The sequence below is a fragment of the Chrysoperla carnea genome, chromosome 2 (genome assembly GCF_905475395.1).
Source record: "Chrysoperla carnea chromosome 2, inChrCarn1.1, whole genome shotgun sequence".
Taxonomy (NCBI): domain Eukaryota; kingdom Metazoa; phylum Arthropoda; class Insecta; order Neuroptera; family Chrysopidae; genus Chrysoperla; species Chrysoperla carnea.
Genome location: NC_058338.1, coordinates 319,044 through 339,111, shown reverse-complemented (window position 1 = coordinate 339,111; position 20,068 = coordinate 319,044). Strand labels below are relative to the sequence as shown.

General features: G+C 27.3%; 1 protein-coding gene across 1 annotated transcript; it reads left to right on the top strand.

The window, feature by feature from the left end:
• Positions 1–15,373: 15,373 nt before the first annotated feature.
• On the top strand, positions 15,374–20,058 carry LOC123292271 (conserved oligomeric Golgi complex subunit 1-like; the record flags this gene model as incomplete). The annotated part of the gene is made up of 11 exons (XM_044872855.1): positions 15,374–15,524; positions 15,632–15,805; positions 15,883–16,028; positions 16,906–17,045; positions 17,113–17,353; positions 17,703–17,847; positions 18,126–18,301; positions 18,400–18,696; positions 18,905–19,202; positions 19,459–19,801; positions 19,870–20,058. Coding segments are annotated over exons 1-11 (2,283 nt in total), but the record flags the coding sequence as incomplete, so codon positions are not given.
• Between the last annotated feature and the right edge of the window lie 10 nt (positions 20,059–20,068).

The window sequence follows — 20,068 nt, the reverse complement described above, 5'->3', positions numbered from 1 at the left end:
AATAAAACCCTCAACTTTTATCATTAAAATTTATTAAAAATTCAACAAATATATAATTTTAATATTCCTGTAATATATTCCTGTAGGATAGAATTATTATACATATATATATATATATCCTATACCTCATAAACCATTTATTATTATTATTATAATTATTATTATGGATTTAAATACATCGTATAACTACCATTGATTCATACAAGAATTAGGTATAGGTACTCTTGTTAATGGATTCAAGTTCATCCTTCTCTTGATTATGGAAGTAATAGTCGAGTTAACAAAGTTCAAATTTTGTTAAATAGAGAAATAACTAGCTCAACCCGTACGAAATTCTGCTTCCACAGTTACCGTAACACTCCCCCTAAACAAAAGGGGTTAGGTACGTCCCTGAGAGTACTAAACAACTGTGGAAAATTTCAAAGATGCATTAATTTTTCCCGTTTAGATATTTAATTTCATTGTACTATTACTTTACAATGCGATGTGTGATCTAATAATAAGCGTGTACGCATGCTCACAAACATATCTCATCTAGCGTAACGAATAGCGTAATAAATAGATAATATTATAATATAAAAATTTAGCTGATTTAGCTAAAAAATAAAAATCATAGCAAAGTAAAGCAAGGAAGGAACATATAAATATAACAGATTATCATCAAAGATCAGCATCAGAATCAGAATCAGGATTATAAAGAACATATTTTAAATATTAATAAAGAGAGAAAGAGCTTGCTTACACCTACACTATGAGTGAATGAATGAATGAGAGCTGAGCTGAGCTGAACTGAGCTGCAATGCATTCTATATTTGATTCCATTTAGTTTAATTTAATTGACTCAATCAAGAGCGTATCGTACGGTTATATATCAGACAGGGTGGACCACACACTCACAATTTACTACTTTTTAATTTATTTTTTATATAGGTTGTTTCATTTTTTTAAATATTTATGAAAATACTGACACGTTTCAAAATCCTTACGAAACCTGTCCAAAAACAACGATTTCAATTTTAGAAAACGTTGCTTTATCCATGTTTTCACGAAAAACTGAAACATTGACTACAAAATATGACTCTTCTTGATATCTATTGGTAACAAAATAATGTAAATTATCGGAACATTCAAATTGGTATCCAATTCTTAAAAATTTTTACTAAATAATTCACGTTTATAAATTGTTGGGTTGGGTTGGGTTGGGTTGGGTTTGATAGCTAACAAAATAGTAATGAATTTGATGAGTGTAAAATAGTTGAACATATAATGGTTACCATGACTTACACACAACATATTTCACATACTTACGTGACAAATTTTTCCAATTTGCTTACCATTGTTCAAATCACTTCGTTACAAAACATAACAAAATATTTGAACATTTTAAGATTCGTTTCGTAACGTTAATTGATTGCGTAAATCTGGAAATTTAACGCCTATTAATTGCCTTTCTTTGACTATATTTGAAAGGTTTGATCTATGCTAATGATCCTCAAAGCATGAATGACACCCTGTATATATACAATATACTTATAGTGGTGGTATCAACATGACACCACCACCACCAAGTAGTGGTTTAGTATTAGCAAGGAAATGAAACAACACACACATATTTAATTCAAAATCGTATTAAAATAGCATCACTACACTAAAAACAAGCGTTCAATATATACAGGATGTTTATTATTACTACTTAAGTTGGCTACATATGTAGTGTGATCAAATAAAAAAAAATGGCGTCAATTGTTAGATAATTCTGAGTTCGGAGAAAAAAATTGAATTTAGTAGATCATTATGATACAAATTGAAGAAACTAAAATCTAACATTTTTTGATGGTCGGAAAGGGTCCAAAAAAAATGGTAAAGTGGCCTAATCCGGTCTTTCGCATCAGACACCCTCGGCTTGAGTTAAAAATAAAAAAGCGTTTAATAAGCTTAGGCGCCGTAAAAAGGCAAAAAAAATGAGCTGCAAATGAACCCGATTGGTCCATCAATGACCCCACAAATTGCAAAAAACCATCGATTTTGCTCGAAATTTCAAAACTTCATAACTCTTGTTGTTTTAAAGATTCAAAGCTGAGATTTAAATGGATTGTAGCTTTTATGCCCATGAAGTATCACACACAATTTCAGTAAGATCGAATGTATACTTTTTGCAAACCGCAACTGAATGCAAAAAAACAGGACTTTTGTAAAATGGCTCTAAAAAAGTTGTGGTGCGGTAACGCGCTATTTTTTTTACGCGATCGTATGCTTCAATAGTTAAAATAATACCTACTAAAGGGCCAACCTCTTATCTTTAGTAAAAGTTACTAAAATATTAATTTTAAATTACTATTATTTTAAATTATAACATTAAAAATAGGATTGGAGTAATGGGAGCAATTGTTAAGAGACAAAAGTTATGTAACATTATAACAACAACAGTCACTTATGGAAGTACTAGGATTATTCTTGCTACCCGGGTAAAAAAAATTATATATAATTATATATAATTACATATAACAATATATAATTATATATAATTACATATAATTATATATAAATTACATATGATTATATATAATTATATATAATTATACATAATTATATATAATTATATATAATTATATATAATTATATATAATTATATATAATTACATATAATTATATATAAATTACATAAAATTATATAGAATTACATATAATTATATATAATTATATATAATTTCATATAATTTCATATAACTATATATATAAGTATATATTATTATATATAATTATATGTAATTTATATATAATTATATGTAATTATATATAGTTATTAATAATTATATATAATAATATATAATAATATATAATTATGTTTAATTATATATAATTATATATAATTACATATAACTATATATAATTATATATTATTACATATAATTACATATAAATTACATATAATTATATATTACTATATGAAATTATATATAGTTATATGTAGTTATATATAATTATATGTAATTATATATAATTACATATAATTATATATAATTATATATAAATTACATATAATTATATATAATTATATATAATTACATATAATTACATATAATTATATATAATTTCATATAATTTACTATAATTATATATAATTATATGTAATTATATATAAATTACATATAATTATATATAATTTCATATAATTATATATTATTATATATAATTATATGTAATTTTTATATAATTATATGTAATTATATATAATTATATATAATTATATATAATTATATATAATTATATATAATTATATATAATTATATATAATTATATATAATTATATAAAATTATATATAATTATATGTAATTTATATATAATTATATATAATTATATGTAATTATATATAATTTCATATAGTAATGTAGTTATATGTAATTATATATAATTATATATAATAACATATAATTATATATAATTATATATAATTACATATAATTACATGGAATTTATATATAATTTTATATAATTATATATTATTATATATAATTATATAAAAATTACATATAATTATACATAATAATATATAATTATATGAAATTATATATAATTATATGTAATTGTATATTATTATATATAATTTTTTTTACCCGGGTAGCAAGAAAATTTGTTCTTAATCTTGCTATACTAGAATGTAATAATATATAATAATATATAATAATATATAATTATATATAATTATATGTAATTATATATAATTATATGTAATTTATATATAATTACATATAATTATATATAATAATATATAATTATATATAATTATAGTAAATTAAATGAAATTATATATAACTATATGTATTTATATGTAATTATATATAATTATATGTAATTTATATATAATTATATATAATTATATGTAATTATATATAATTACATATAATTATATATAATTACATATAACTATATATAATTATATATAATTACATATAATTATATATAATTATATATAATTTCATATAATAATATATAATTATATATAATTATATGTAATTTATATGTAATTATATGTAATAATATATAATTATATATAGTTATATGTAATTATATATAATTATATATAATAATATATAATAATATATAATTATGTTTAATTATATATAATTACATATATAATTATATTAATTATATATAATTAACTATAATTATATATAAATTACATATAATTATATATAATAATATATACTTATATATAATTATATGAAATTATATGAAATTATATATAATTATATATAATTATATATAATTATATATAATTATATATAATTATATGTAATTATATATAATTATATATAATTATATGTAATTTATATATAATTATATGTAATTATATAAAATTATATAATATTACATATAATTATGTATAATTATATATAATTATATATAATCATATGTAATTATATATAGTTATATGTAATTATATATAATTATATGTAGTTATATATAATTATATATAATTATACATAATTATATATAATTATATGTAATTATATATAATTATATATAATTATATGTAATTATAAATAATTATATATAATTATATGTAATTTATATATAATTATATGTAATTATATAAAATTATATAATATTATATATAATTATGTATAATTATATATAATTATATATAATCATATGTAATTTATATATAATTATATGTAATTATATATAATTATATATAGTTATATGTAATTATATATAATTATATGTAATTATATATAATTATATATAATTTTTTTTACCCGGGTAGCAAGAATAATCCTAGTACTTCCATAAGTGACTGTTGTTGTTATAATGTTACATAACTTTTGTCTCTTAACAATTGCTCCCATTACTCCAATCCTATTTTTAATGTTATAATTTAAAATAATAGTAATTTAAAATTAATATTTTAGTAACTTTTACTAAAGATAAGAGGTTGGCACTTTAGTAGGTATTATTTTAACTATTGAAGCATACGATCGCGTAAAAAAAATAGCGCCTTACCGCACCACAACTTTTTTAGAGCCATTTTACAAAAGTCCTGTTTTTTTGCATTCAGTTGCGGTTTGCAAAAAGTATACATTCGATCTTACTGAAATTGTGTGTGATACTTCATGGGCATAAAAGCTACAATCCATTTAAATCTCAGCTTTGAATCTTTAAAACAACAAGAGTTATGAAGTTTTGAAATTTCGAGCAAAATCGATGGTTTTTTGCAATTTGTGGGGACATCGATGGACCAATCGGGTTCATTTGCAGCTCATTTTTTTTGCCTTTTTACGACGCCTAAGCTTATTAAACGCTTTTTTATTTTTAACTCAAGCCGAGGGTGTCTGACGCGAAAGACCGGATTAGGCCACTTTACCATTTTTTTTGGACCCTTTCCGACCATCAAAAAATGTTAGATTTTAGTTTCTTCAATTTGTATCATAATAATCTACTAAATTCAATTTTTTTTCTCCAAACTCAGAATTAAAGAATTCAAAAAGTTAATTTGATCACACTAATGGTAGAAAACTTTATTATTATAATGCAGCTATTTACTTTTAACATCGAATGTACTGGGTTCCTACAAATTGAAAAAGTAAGATAAGAATGTTAATGATCATTTAGAAATGTAGACCACTTAGAACAGATAATAGGAGAAACAAACGGTTCAAAAAATCACTTCCGAGATATGTAAGTGTGTATTTAAATAATTGTTTTAAGGAATGAATTGTTAACGATGGGAATACTTTAATTTTTGTCAAAATAAATTCTTAAAATACACATCTCCCAATTCATTTATGTGGTAACACTTTATTGAACAACCCTGTATATATTATATATATATATATGTGTGGATATAGAATTGATTGAATAGAATAGAATGAATGAATTCAACATGGATTGAATCCTTGTATTATTATTTAACTGTAATTCATATTACAATTTATATTTACAGTCTAACGCCTTTATACACACAAACATATTACATTACATTACATTACAGTATTACAGTATTACAGTATTGTATTGTTGTGTAGTATAGTCAATTGTTGTACAGTACAATAATTAACTACAATGCTAGAATTATTAACAATGAATTGAACATTTAAATATTAAATATTAAATCTATTCTATTCACATTATTATTAATATACAGACATTATATTATTATGTACAGTGTGTACAAGAAAATAGTGTGCACTTAGACTGGGCTGAATTTATTAATTTACTCATTGTTTAAATAAAAATACCTTATATTAATATCCATGCCATTAAATATATGTTTAACTATCGATAAATTTAATTAAAATCTGCATATATATAAAAATAAATTGCTGTGCGTTAGTCTCGCTAAATCTCAAAAACGGCTGGACCGATTTTCAAAATTTTTTGTTTGTTTTGTTCGTTATAGTTCAGGGATGGTTTAGAAAAAAAATCATTTTCATTTTAAAAATTGATTACCTTTTGTTTCGGACAGTTTCTTAAAAAACTAATGTAATAAAATGAATAACAAATATCTTGGGTCTTTGTCCAACTTATTACTGTGTGTCCGAAACAGTAATGAATCGTAATTGAAATGAAAAGGACAATTTCGGAATAATTAGATTCAATGCGGAATAATTTCAGAGACTGAACGGAATGAAAATGTTGGCTCTACAGTCAGATTCATAAAATATCTCGAAAATTACTCATTTAATGGTCAAATAAACACGATTTTTGTAATTTTCGGGTCAAAATTACCTTATAAACTTAGTTTTATCGAAATCGGAAACAAAAACTTTTTTTACACTTTTTGCAATTTGTAAAAATCGAAAAAATCATAAAAAATTCAAAAAAACACAATTTTTGTAATTTTTGGTTGGGTTGGGTTGGGTTGGGTTGGGTTGGGTTAGGTTGGGTTAGGTTGGGTTAGGTTGGGTTAGGTTGGGTTAGGCTGGGTTAGGCTGGGTTAGGCTGGGTTAGGTTGGGTTAGGTTGGGTTAGGTTGGGTTGGGTTGGGTTAGGTGTGGGTGTGGGTGTGGGTGTGGGTGTGGGTGTGGGTGTGGGTGTGGGTGTGGGTGTGGGTGTGGGTGTGGGTTGAGTGGGTGTGGTTTTTTTTCAATTTTATTGATCTGTATATATAAAAATAAATTGCTGTGCGTTAGTCTCGCTAAAACTCAAAAACGACTGGACCGATTTTCAAAGTATGTACAGTCTAATCTTTACAATAATATAGAATAGCTAACAAAATAATGTAGATAATAAATTTTTTATAATAAATACAATGTTCATTTTTGAAAGAGCACACATTATATTTTAATTTTCAGTCCGCTTCAATGATTTATGAATTTCTCATCTACCAAAAAATTATCCTGTTTGAAATGAGCGGTATTTCAATACGCTATTGCCCCAGTTTGCTTTAATCTCACAAAAAAGACAAAGTTAGTGGCGTTATAAAATTTTTATTTTATCAATAACTTTTGTTTTATTTAAGTGGTCAATCGTGTTGTAGCTTCAAAAAATAATTTAATACAAGTTGAGATTATTAACGATATTTTTTTAATATCATGTCAACTTTATTAATATCAAGAATTCTATGAAATTCTCTACACTTCCGGTCGTTTTAACCCCATTCGTATGCATTTCTTGGCATGTATAATATTAAATAACTCTAATATACTTGTAAATCGATTGTATTTATAAATAACTGTTACACCCTGTAACACATAGATGCAATAGCAGTACATATAATATTTGTATTGTTATAAATTGTTGAATATGCTTTTGAATTTCGATTGTTGATACTTATTCAATTCAACAAATACATAAAATATAATAAAAGCTACGTACAGCAGCTTTGAGTTAAGCTTATAGCTAAGCTATAAATATATTATTTATTTATTAACTATAAATGGCTAGTTCTATTATATCTGTCTGCGTATTATACTGTTTACTGTTACACACTGTAAGTATTCTATAAATTTAAGTACATAATCATATGTCTAGTCATAAACATAAACAATCATGGATTAGAACTGACTGACTGAGTTTAGACTGATTTACATTATAGCTGATTCAGCTTTCTTTTAATCAATCAAAAAAAAATTGATTTACCAACTCTGAACTCTTTAGAGTTAGAAATTAACAATATTTAAAACACCCCCAACTAATTTTTCAGGTACTTATCCCTAATCTGGCACTTGAAACATATCTAAGAACACTCCACATTAAATTACCTTTCAAAAGAACCAAAAAAATTCCAAATCGGTTCATCCGTTTAAGAACTACGGTGCCACAGACACACATGCATAGCGGTCAAACTTATAAACCCCCTTTTTTTTTGGTTCGGGGGTTAAAGATAAAGGAATAAGCATTTTAATGGCTAGTCAAAAACATATTTTACTAAATTCTTGTACTCTTTATGTTCAAACTCTCACTTACAATTTTATTATTAAATTGAATCACTTGCTATTTTGTAAATATTGAGTGTTTTATAATTTATATGAATAGATAGATACCCTGTGTATACTGTTTATTAATTATTACCATTAGGCCACAAGACCAGATTGACGTCACGGAATTTGCGCCCTCACGTTTACACGTACAGTGATGTTTACGAAAGAATGATTCAAATAAAAATTGTTAATTTTTGTATAAGGAATAACTTTTACATTTAAACTTTTGTTCTATCACTAATGGTTTACAAGATTGATTAAGAGTTTTGGAGGGGTGGTGGTGGTGGTTTTGAGGTATTTTCTCTAAACACTTAGTTTTCGAAAAAAAATTCTTGAAAATTCTGGGGGAATTCGCTTAGTTAAACGCAGCTACTACGCTACGAACTTGTTTGCTTCTTATTTGGGTGTTAATATTTGATGGTAAGCAAGTTAGTTAGAACATGAACAAACTTTCCATCAAACATAGTTCAAAGATGAAGATGAAGATTCACCCATATGGGGTCGTCTCAAACTCCATAACTCACACTGATTGAATCAAATATATATATAAAAAAAAAATGAAAAATGTCAAATCTGTCAATCTGTCATTCAACTTTACAACTAAAGATATTTGATCAAAATAAATAAATAAAAAAAAAATAAATAAGAAGGAACGGTGGTGAAATGGATCACACAGGTCAGACCAACAGCTTTATGGTCAGTATAAAATAGCTAGACTCGTGCGGAATTCCGCTCCGATAGTTACCATAACTGTCCTACCCTTATTTCCTTATTCCGTTACGGCAACTACTGGAGCGGGTCCATACGGGTCGAACTAGTAATCAATATTTTTAAATATTTTATTGTTTTCGTGATAAAAACAATAGTAGGTAACTTTCTATCAGGAAATTATTAAAAAATATTGAGTTGTAAGACCAATAATATTAATATTGTGTTCAATGCAATAAGAGATGGAATCAATCATTTGTATTTGTAACAAATTTAAACTTATATGTCACATGATTCAAATTATTATGACAAACCAATTAACAGAATTAATTGTTTAAACATCTAGTTAAAATTTATATCTATAATTAAAAATATTGAAGCTATTTTTATAATTACCTATATTAGGTGTTTCAAAAGTAACGAGATGCTGTAACATTCTGCTCCAAGTTCTGATGCTCCAAGGAAACATTCAAGGGTGTCGCCAGCCGATGGCAAAGAGAGAGGCAAGTTGCTTTATGGAGAATGGGAAAAGTATGAATTGTGGGTACAAGTAAAAAAATATGAGATAAAAACGCAAATATTTATTTTTATTTTAAAATTAGACTTATTTTACCAATAATTTGCCTATCGAACAGGCATTTCAACCGTTTTGAAATGGCTGTTCAATACTTCATCTGGTCCTGGACTTTAAATTGAATTGATATTGGATTCAGTTGACACCAACCAACACAAACGCACCACGCTTCATGTCACAATAAGTATTTTTAATAAGAGACATTTTTTTTTAAAGGAAACTGAACAAAAAAAGGAAATGACATCACACCGTGAGGCTGGTGTGTCACCTAAAGTTTAAATCATTTTTTTTAAATCAATTTCTTTTGAATTTAAAAAAAAAATACAAAGATAGTCGAAGGTACCGTTTGTGACAATAAGATGCCACTGGTGTGATATCACACACACAGACTCCAGTTACCACCCTCAGTGTAAGTATAGACTGTAGAGCGTCAAGTGTTGTACCTTGAACCACTTTTGCCATTTTTTGAGTTAAAAAGACACAAATTTTATCAGTAACACAAAAACCAATTTGAATGTTCCGGTAATGTACTTTATTTCGTCGCCAATAGATGTCAGGAAAAGTCATATTTTGCAGTCAATGTTTCAGTTTTTCCTGAAAACTCGGATAAATATGATTCAAATGTGAATTAAGGGTTTCGTACGCGAAAAATTTGTCGGGGGTTTTTTAAATTTTGTTAATTTCACTTGGTTTAGGAACAAATTTGTAAAAATAGGTAAGTCAGTTATTTTTATCAATTTTTTTGAACAGATATGAAGGTACCTTAAAAATTTCCTGCCAAGCAAAAAAATATTTGGAAAAGTAATCACAGATTTTCTCCCTTCGATAATTTTTCTTTTATTATTCATGCATTTTTCCTGTGTGAGATCGTAATTCAGAAAACGACGGACTTTCGGACGGACGGATTTTTTACCATTTTCTACCTTTCTATTGAAATAAAAAGTTCATATTCCAAACTTATTTAGGTAAGTTTTTCGATTAGTTTTTATTGATCTCCATTTCTCTAGTTTTTATACCAACCTATTTGGATAGGATGATAGATGGATGGGCCACTCTTTCCTTATAGATTTGTTTTGGTAAATAAGTATTTTATATGGCATGTCATATAAATTGACAACTGTCAATGATAAGTAACTTAACATATCAACAGAAAACAACCATTGCACCATTCTATCTATACCTACAGAGTGTAACATTCTTAAAATGTGAGCTTATAGATATTAAAAGTTAATAAAGCTGATAAGGAACATTAAGGAACTATTCTCATACATTTACTATTATATTACATTAAATTTTCATTACATAACAAGAGAGGTTTCCTGGGACACCCGGTTGGAACTATGTTCCTATCGTGTCGATTGACGATGGCCAAGTTCAATTTTGTAAGATCATTTTGTGCTTTCTTCTTCTGCCTATTTTTTTAAAATATTTAGTGTGACTTGTAGTCGATTTTCTACACAAAAATATTACAGTTTTGTGGTACGCTATCTTACGCAGGTTTTGTGTAATTAGTTTCTTGTTAATGGGTTGTTTTTTTTCACGATACTGTTTGCGAATCTGTGCTTTAGTAATTCTGAAAATTTAAAGTATTTAGTTAAAAAGTCAAATACATTTTTCATCAAAGTCTACAATTTTTCAAGTCATTCATCATCTCCAAAATATAACACTTTAGATTACATTCCCAGTGAAAATATAAACTAATTAGTTTGATAGTTGGAGTAGTTTTTGTCATCCTGCAGGATTATATGTTGTTTAAAGACACCCTATACAAAATAAATAAATTGATAAAAAACACAAAGGAATGAAAGAAAATGGAAGTGGGGGGGAGGTGTATTTACAATTCTATAATATTTAATCCCTTACTTACTAGCACTTCAATTTAAACAAAAGTTGACAGCACGCAGCAGCTGCGGTAACTAAACGAATAAAGTCTATTTTTCCATATTTTTCTATTAGGAAATTAGTCCAATTTTAAATTTTCTCGAAATGGTGTATTTCGCTGAAAAATGATTGGATGTGTTTTGATAGCTTGTATTTTCTAGATTTCGAATCAAGATTCCAAACATTTTTATCGCCAGGCCTGAAAAAATTTCTGCCAGGATAAACCCTGGCAAATCTAGTAAGTACATTTCATATGTGAAATTTCAAAATTCGTGTAAGTGCAATTTTATTGTCACCAGCTCTAGGGCTATTAAACCATGAGCAAGTTGAGAATACATATCAGAAATTCAAGATCAATTTCCCATAAGATTTATTTTGTCGTTCATTAACGAATTCTTAACTTTTTTGTATGTGATATTCATAATTTTCCCATACACACGATCGATTCACAATTGTACCAACAGATCTACCCCAACTGGTCAATATTTACGTATTTAAGCCAATAATTAAATTAATTATGAATTAATAAATAAATTAATGATCGATCTTAAACAGAATAAAGAAGGTAAAGATTTGAATCCAGAAATCTATCTGTGTTTACTCATTCATTGTTAACTAACGGTAAAATTAACTAAATACCAAACTAGATGTTAATGTTAATGTTTTGTGTTAGGTGTTAGATGTTAGAGGGGTCAAACAGTCATTAATCATAATATTTATTTATTTTTTTGATAATTCATCGATTAGTGACCGATTCAATTTTATTTAATCACAAAAAAAATAACCAAATTACAAAATTGTTTATTTAAGTGCAAATTTTTACAAAAACAAGAAAATACCTACTGTTTTACTTATTTGTAACATACATACTCATACATTATTACTGTGTGTTCAAAAAATCACATCTCAAAGTTGATTCAAAAGACTATTTAGATGCAAAAGTACCTTTTATACGTATTCGTTTTCAAACGCAATTATTTCATTTTCTTCTTCAATTTTTGTTTTGCTTCTGAGTCACTTTTTTTCTTATCTACACTTGCTTTTGTTTCCTAGTAACGTGGAAAATTACTTACTCCTTTTTTTCACTTTTGACTTAAGCTATCTTAACCTCTATCCTTATCTTAGTCTTAATTTACCTTGTAAAAAAAGGGCACATGAACAAAAAGCTTTGAATTTGATAAATTTAATGAATTTTAACAGGAAATAAGAATCACAAATATGCAATTATATTAACAGAAACATTAACATTAAATACAAATAAATAAGGAACAAACTGTAAATTGAATGACACGGTAAATCGAGAGTAACAACAATAATAACATGCATCCGTAAGAGCAGGTAGATTGCGGCTTACAAAATAGGCGGTACAACTACACCTAAAAATACTTTCAATGCAAAGTAAAAGAATTGAGTTTTCTGACTTTTGCCCGGAATTTCTACTGTCGGAAGATTGGTGACTTAACTTTTGGAACACCCTGTAAATAGAGTAAGATAGGGTAGTTTTATATTTACACTCAGGTACATAGTTTTTAGTTAACTTTGCGTGTATTTGACATGTTAGCTAATGGATTTTTTTTATTTTTCATTCTTTTTAAGAAAGTTTAACATCATTTTACAAAAACTTTTACATTTTAAGGGTTGTATAAAGTACAATTATTTTTATCTGTCGAATCACAATCGGTTAAAATGACGAATCACTAGTCGTGGGACACTCGGTTGGATGTTCCTAACGTATCTCCGTATATTATAAATGTAGCACTTACTTTTTTACTCAGATTTGTTTTAATTTTTTTGCTTGTTTGAATCATTGATTATACACATATTCGATTTTGTAACATCATTTTTGTAGTGTCCTAGATAACACATCGTCGGATTTTGGGCTCGCTTTAAATTGTTGCACAGTTTTTGGCTTTATACCTTCAAAACAAATTATAACGTGCGATAAGGAACATAGTTTCAATAAATAAGTGTATTTTGTACAACCATTAAATTAAAACTAATGTAAGTAAGTTTTAGAACCAAGCCAAGTTCAAAAAATTGTTTTGATCATTATTAATGATATCAAAATGTCCGAAAAAGAAAAAGCCTGTAAAAGTTTTGTTAATCGAATTTGTAACAAATGATTTTGGAATTCTAGTGTGAATAATACATAATAGAGGCAGAGGTCAGTCAGACCTTGCTTGGCACAAAGATCTTTAGTGTCCAGTAGGTATACATCAAATATAATTAATTTTTTTAAATATTTATACCAGTGGGGCTTTACATATTGCATCGTTAAAAAGTCAATAATTTAATGGATTCTGGAGCATCATTTTGTTAAAATCATTTGGGTCATTTATTTATTTATTGGATAGGTAGATAGATCATTAGCGTCAAATTTATTTAGATCATTTCCAAATTTTATTTTATTTAGGTACCGTACAAGAACAAATCGTTTTTAGTTCCCAAAGGTGCGGCCGTACGAACCCAGAAATGTAGGTATCGAATATGTAGTAGGTACAATAATCTTTTAAGTGATTCGGATATCACATGACAATTTGTATGACGTAAATGTAAGAACTTGCTATAAGAATATCGAACGTAAATTTTGGAAAGTGCAGTGTGGAAAGCACTCATTCACCAATTAGTTTTTATACAATTAACATTATTGTGATTTCTTCCATAAGGTCCTATGTCAAAAATCACAATTTTAAAATGAAATAATTCAAAATTTTGTCCCGCAAGAGGCTCCAAAGCATTTCTATCTTCCAACGAACTCGATTCTGTGCCATGGACTTGACTTCTACCCAAGATTTGCCTTCTTCAGTAATTTCTTGCTCCAGGGTTCTTCGCCAGGTATGACGAGGTCGGCCCACCCTTCTTTTTCCTTGGGGGTTCCACTCAAGTGCTTCTTTGGCAATGCTGTTGTTTCGCCTGAGTGTGTGACCAATCCAACCATATTTGCGTTGCTTGATGGTGTGTGCTACTGGAGTTTGGTGACAGATGTCCAGCAGGTTCTCATTGGAAATCGTGTTGGGCCAATAAATGTTGAGGATGTGTCTGAGATAACTGTTGATAAAGACTTGCAGTTGTCTAGTGATTCTTTACGAGACTTTCTAGGTTTGACATCCATACAGAAGAACACTTTTAACATTTGTCTCGAATATTTTTAATTTAGTGTGTCTTCTGAGTTGGTGTGATCTCCAGATCACACCCTCGTAAGTTTCCTTGAGAGATTCACCAACTTTGTGGATACTCCATATTCTGCAAGTACTTTCCAAATGGCACTTCTTTGGATGGAATCGAAGGCTTTCTCGAAATCAATGAATATGTATATATACATTGTCTATAATTACAATGAGCATTCGATGATAAAAAATATTTCATTTATTTATATGGGTAAGTATTTGTAATGTTGGTTAACTGGTACTTAGTATATGCAGAGTATTTAAACATTGAACTTAGTGTATTAGTAAATTTGTTCCTATTTTGTAAGCATTCGTATAAAAATCACGCTCTTTAGTTTTAAAATGTAAACAGACCTACAACTTCTTAGATTTCAGTTGATATCCATAATAAAGTCATCATTTTAAGTTCAAACAAATCATTCATAGATGTTAGTACTTGATTGAATTGCTTGAACTTGAACTTAAATTGATGGACAGTGTAAGCCATCTATATTTGAAACTTAGTTTTATAAGTTGTAAATATTCTAATAGAAGGTTAGAAACGATTTTGTTGACATGTCAAATATTATGTCAAAATTTGTATAAAATTTATTTTAAAAAAAAGTTTTTATAAGAATATATTTAATAAGAAGTAAAAATGGCTGAGAAATATTTAAATATAAATACAGAAGAACTGTTTCAAAAGTATCCGATTAATAAAATTGTAAATATTCAAAAAGAAATTCAATATGAAATTGATAAGAAAAATCAAGAATTACGAACGATGGTCGGGTACGTAATACAAAATAAGACTCCAAAAAGTCTTCTGAAAAACATTGGATCGTTTTAAACACGAGATAATTAATACCTTGGTTCCTAATTTTGGTACTTGTTTTTAGTGAAAGATATCGAGATGTGATTGAAGCATCGGATACAATCAAATTGATGCAAGAATCCGCTACGAATGTTTTAACAGGTATTGAGAAAATTGTTGATTTATGTGAAAATATGAATGCAATTAAGGATGAATTAAATCGTCAAGATTCCAATTCAACATTCAATTTGGAAGAAGAGTAAGTGATATTATTATTCGACTGACGTGACGTGATGTTTCTTCTCCCCATGGTTAATGAGTGTTGTTTTTTTGTAGAAAAGAACAAAAAATTTTCGAAAAAAGTATATCAATGCAAATAAAAATTTTGATTTATATACCAGAACAAATTTGGACGGCAATTGATGAGAATAACTTTTTAAAAGCAACGCAGTTATATTTATTAGCTCAACATATTTATACAGGTTAGTACAAGCTTACTTTTTTTTTCTAGAATCGATATTTTTCGATTTAGACCCGAAAAGAGATGGTCGTGAATTTTTGTTTGTTGTATATCTCGTTTATTTTTAATTTTACACGAAAAATGGTTATCAACGAAGTTGTTAAAAATTAAATTTCCATGATTATCTTTTCTTTTCTAATCTTAATTCCACATTTTTCCACAATTTTTACCATTTAATCGAAAACTATTCATTTTAGAGAAAAAGTAGATCAATCTAAAATTTCCGATCGATTTGTATATATCAACTAAAACAAGAATTATCGAGTTCACACGGGAAATAACGCAGATTTTCAAAACTAACCATCTGTTGATTTAATAATGTACTTGGGGGCTGCTAGAATATATTTAGTTTTGGTTTTCCCAATTATTTGTTTGGTTTGACCAAGAATTCGTCCAGGAAATTGACTAAAATATTGTATCTCTTGTTTATAATAATTTTTCTGGATGAGATGTCTTTTTATTAATCGATTTGCATTCATTACTATTTGATTATTGTATACTTTATCTGATGCTAAATGTCGTTTACGCCATTTATTCATTTTAATCAATAGATTTGCAACGGAATTAAACATACTGTTAACGACACGATACATTCGCCATATTTTACATTTCATATTTTTAAATTTACTCACAAACACATCTAACAATTTAATCAAACGTACTTTTCGAGGTTCCTCAAAACGTTCCACCATACGATAGATTCGTCGCATAAATAATTTTACCAAATCTTCGAATCGTCGAAGCTTTCGTTACTTTTTTCAAATTTCATGATTTATTTTTGACTAACGATAATACCCTATTCGTAAATGTTTCTCCATATTTTTTTAAATGTTTTTTAGGATTAAAATTGGACACAACAAATGAAGTTTTACAGAATTATCCAATAATTAAAACACAATGGATGAAAATTGAACATTTCCACAAACGTATCCATAATAATTTACATAATCATCTACAAAATAGTACACTTTCTGCAGATGTTAGTACCTGACCACTAAATCAACAGCACTAGAACACTAGAGTTTTAATTTTGATTTGTTTTCTAGGTTGCATCGAATTATTTAACAGCGTACGCATTATTAGAAAATATTAATATTAGTGCGTTATTACATAAATTTATTGAATTCCGTAAAATCATTTTACAAAATGAATTACAAATCAATCATGATCAAGGATCGTCTGTTGCCATAGCAGCCACAATCAGTGCAATTAGTGTTAAAACAATAACATGTTCAACATTAAAATTAATTATCAATACAATACAATTAATTTATTTATGTTTTATTGGTATGTAACGGAACGTATTTAATTTTAATTACAGGATCAACGAGCTTTACTCCCTATTTTTTGAGTTATCAATCATTTAAAATGTCTCTACACAAAAACCAATTTGAATGTCCCGGTATAATGTACTTTATTTCGTCACCAATAGATGTCAGGAAGAGTTATATTTTGCAGTCATTGTTTCAGTTTTTCCTGAAAACTCGGATAAAACGATATTTTTTTTTAAATAAAATTTAGCTAGATAGATTTTTCGTCCCAAAAACTACCTGCATTCTAATTCTCATGAAAATCGTTGGATCCGTTTCCGAATTAATTGTTTTTAACGCGAAAATCAATTTTTTTTTGTTTTTAGATGGTGGGAATGGCAACGAAGGTTTAGTTTATCAGAAATTAAAGAATATCGTGAGTAAAGATGCAGAACCAACAATTAATTGTGTTGATTTTGTATTTAGTGATCCATTAATTAAATATCTACCAAAGATTGTTAACGAATACAAGTAAGTTTTACCGCTGTGTGTGTCTGTCTGTCTGTGGCATTATAGCACTTAAACGAGTGAACCAATTTTGATTTTTTTGTATTTTGTTTGAAAGGTAATTTAATGGAGAATGTTCTTAGCTATGTTTCAAGTGAAAGTTTAGGGTTCTGAAACCGAAAAAAAATTAAAATTGGTTCACCTTGGAAAAAGCTTTAAGGAAAAATAGTAATTGAATGGATAGTGTTGTTTGATATGTTTCAAATTTTGTAAATTTCACTTGTTTGATGTTTTTTTTTTAGGCCGATTGTAACTGAATCGAGAAGTGATTTGATAACACCACAAGCTGCAGGAGATTGTATCCAGCGCTGGTTGGATTGGGTCAAGCAATCCATTAATTCAAATTTGAGTGAACGTTTAAATATGGTGACATCGATTAAAGGTCTGGATAGCATTCGGGAAGAAGCGTTAAAAATTAGTAAGTTACATAAATTAATTAAACTAATATAACCTCAAATCAAGATTGTAGTTTTGTGGGTAATTTATTTGTTGTTTTTCTGTTTTTGTTTTGAACAGAATTGGTTGATAATTGGGAACAATTATGTCAAAAATTATCATTAGAACGTAATTTTAATGTTTGGTTTTTAATATTTCAACCATTAATTACGGAACGAGTCATTCAACTGATCCAAATCAAATGGAATCAAATTGTGGAAATCACATCAAAAGAGATGTTAGATGCGTTAATCAATGCATCCAGTGGGAAAACGGCTAAACCTGAAATTGATTTGCGTTGGTTCACATGGAAAGAGGAGAAAACCGATGTTCCATTAAAATTTAATGTTGATGGTGAAAATAAATTTATTGCTAAAGGTACATACATACAGAGTGCTTCAAAAGTCTTGCACACACTTTTAAAATTGAAATAATATCTTATATTTTATTATTTTAGCAAGTTTTTTTTTTGTCCTACCCTTATCGTCCTTATTCCTTTATCAAAATCCAAAATTCACCCCTCATTTTCAAGGTTTTTATGCCTAAGTTAAGTAAGTGTTTAAACGATTGAATTTGTTGGTTTTAGGTTTATTAATGAAAAGTAAAGGTTACTCACCGAATGTTCTAAAATTGTGTGAAGATTTTGATGGACGTTTAGGAATGTTATTAACGGATCTGGATGTTTATTTATTTGGAAAGGAACACATTCATACAGAACGTGCTAGTGTACGTGTTGATCACTTCTTGAATCGTATTAATTCAACAGCTGCTGCTGGTGGTAAAGTAATGGCGGGGGGTGGTGTTGGTACTGGTAATGATAAGTTCTCTGACAAACATGAAATACAAGAACATTTACAACAAATATCCAGGCAACAAATGGAAAGGTTAGTTTTTAAATTATAAACAAGCAAAAAGTTATGGAATAATAATAATATTAAAACAAAAGAGGGGTTCCCCAAGTGGGTTCCTTTAACTCCAGAGTGACTCTGAATCCAGATCAGTCCGTCTGTGTTGTTCTGTGCCAAGTGATTCAGCTCTTCGAAGCAAGGGAATGACTGACCGTATTAGTTTTGAATGCTTGTTTTGCTAGAATAATTTGGCTACAATTTGATTGTGTTGTATCTTGTTTGTGTTTTGCAGATTAATCGGAGACATTTTATCAAAATCAGAAAATAAAACCTTAAGTGAGAATGAAGTGTTATCATATAATTTAATGATAGCACGATTTTTATTGGCCATCCAACAATTGAGTCCAAACTTATTGAAATGTTTTAAACGTGATGTGGGTCTAAGTAATCGTGGCTCCAACACCACCAAATCAACAAATCAATGGAATGACTTCTGTCAATATTTATTGGAACAACGTTTAAAAACGTGGAATAAATGGTTGGATGTAATGGATGCACGTTTATGTAAAATTATTGAGGAATCTTTAAGGCCATGTATACAAGCGGATCCAAGTATAATGTTAGAATTCTATCCGGTAAGTTCTAAGTAAGTTTTTTAACAAATAACTCAGTGAACTCAGTTTGTTTTTATATGATTCCTTAGCAATGGTGTAGAATTGAAATTGAAGAGAAGAATGAAGAAGAAGATGGAGATAATAATCATAAATCAATAATTAATATTCCATCACAAATAAATTTTTATTTGCAAGAATTATTATTTAAAATTTGTTGTAAATTAAATGGCATCATTCCACACACTTTACCAAAATTAATTCATTCAAAATTAATTGATTCAATTATGT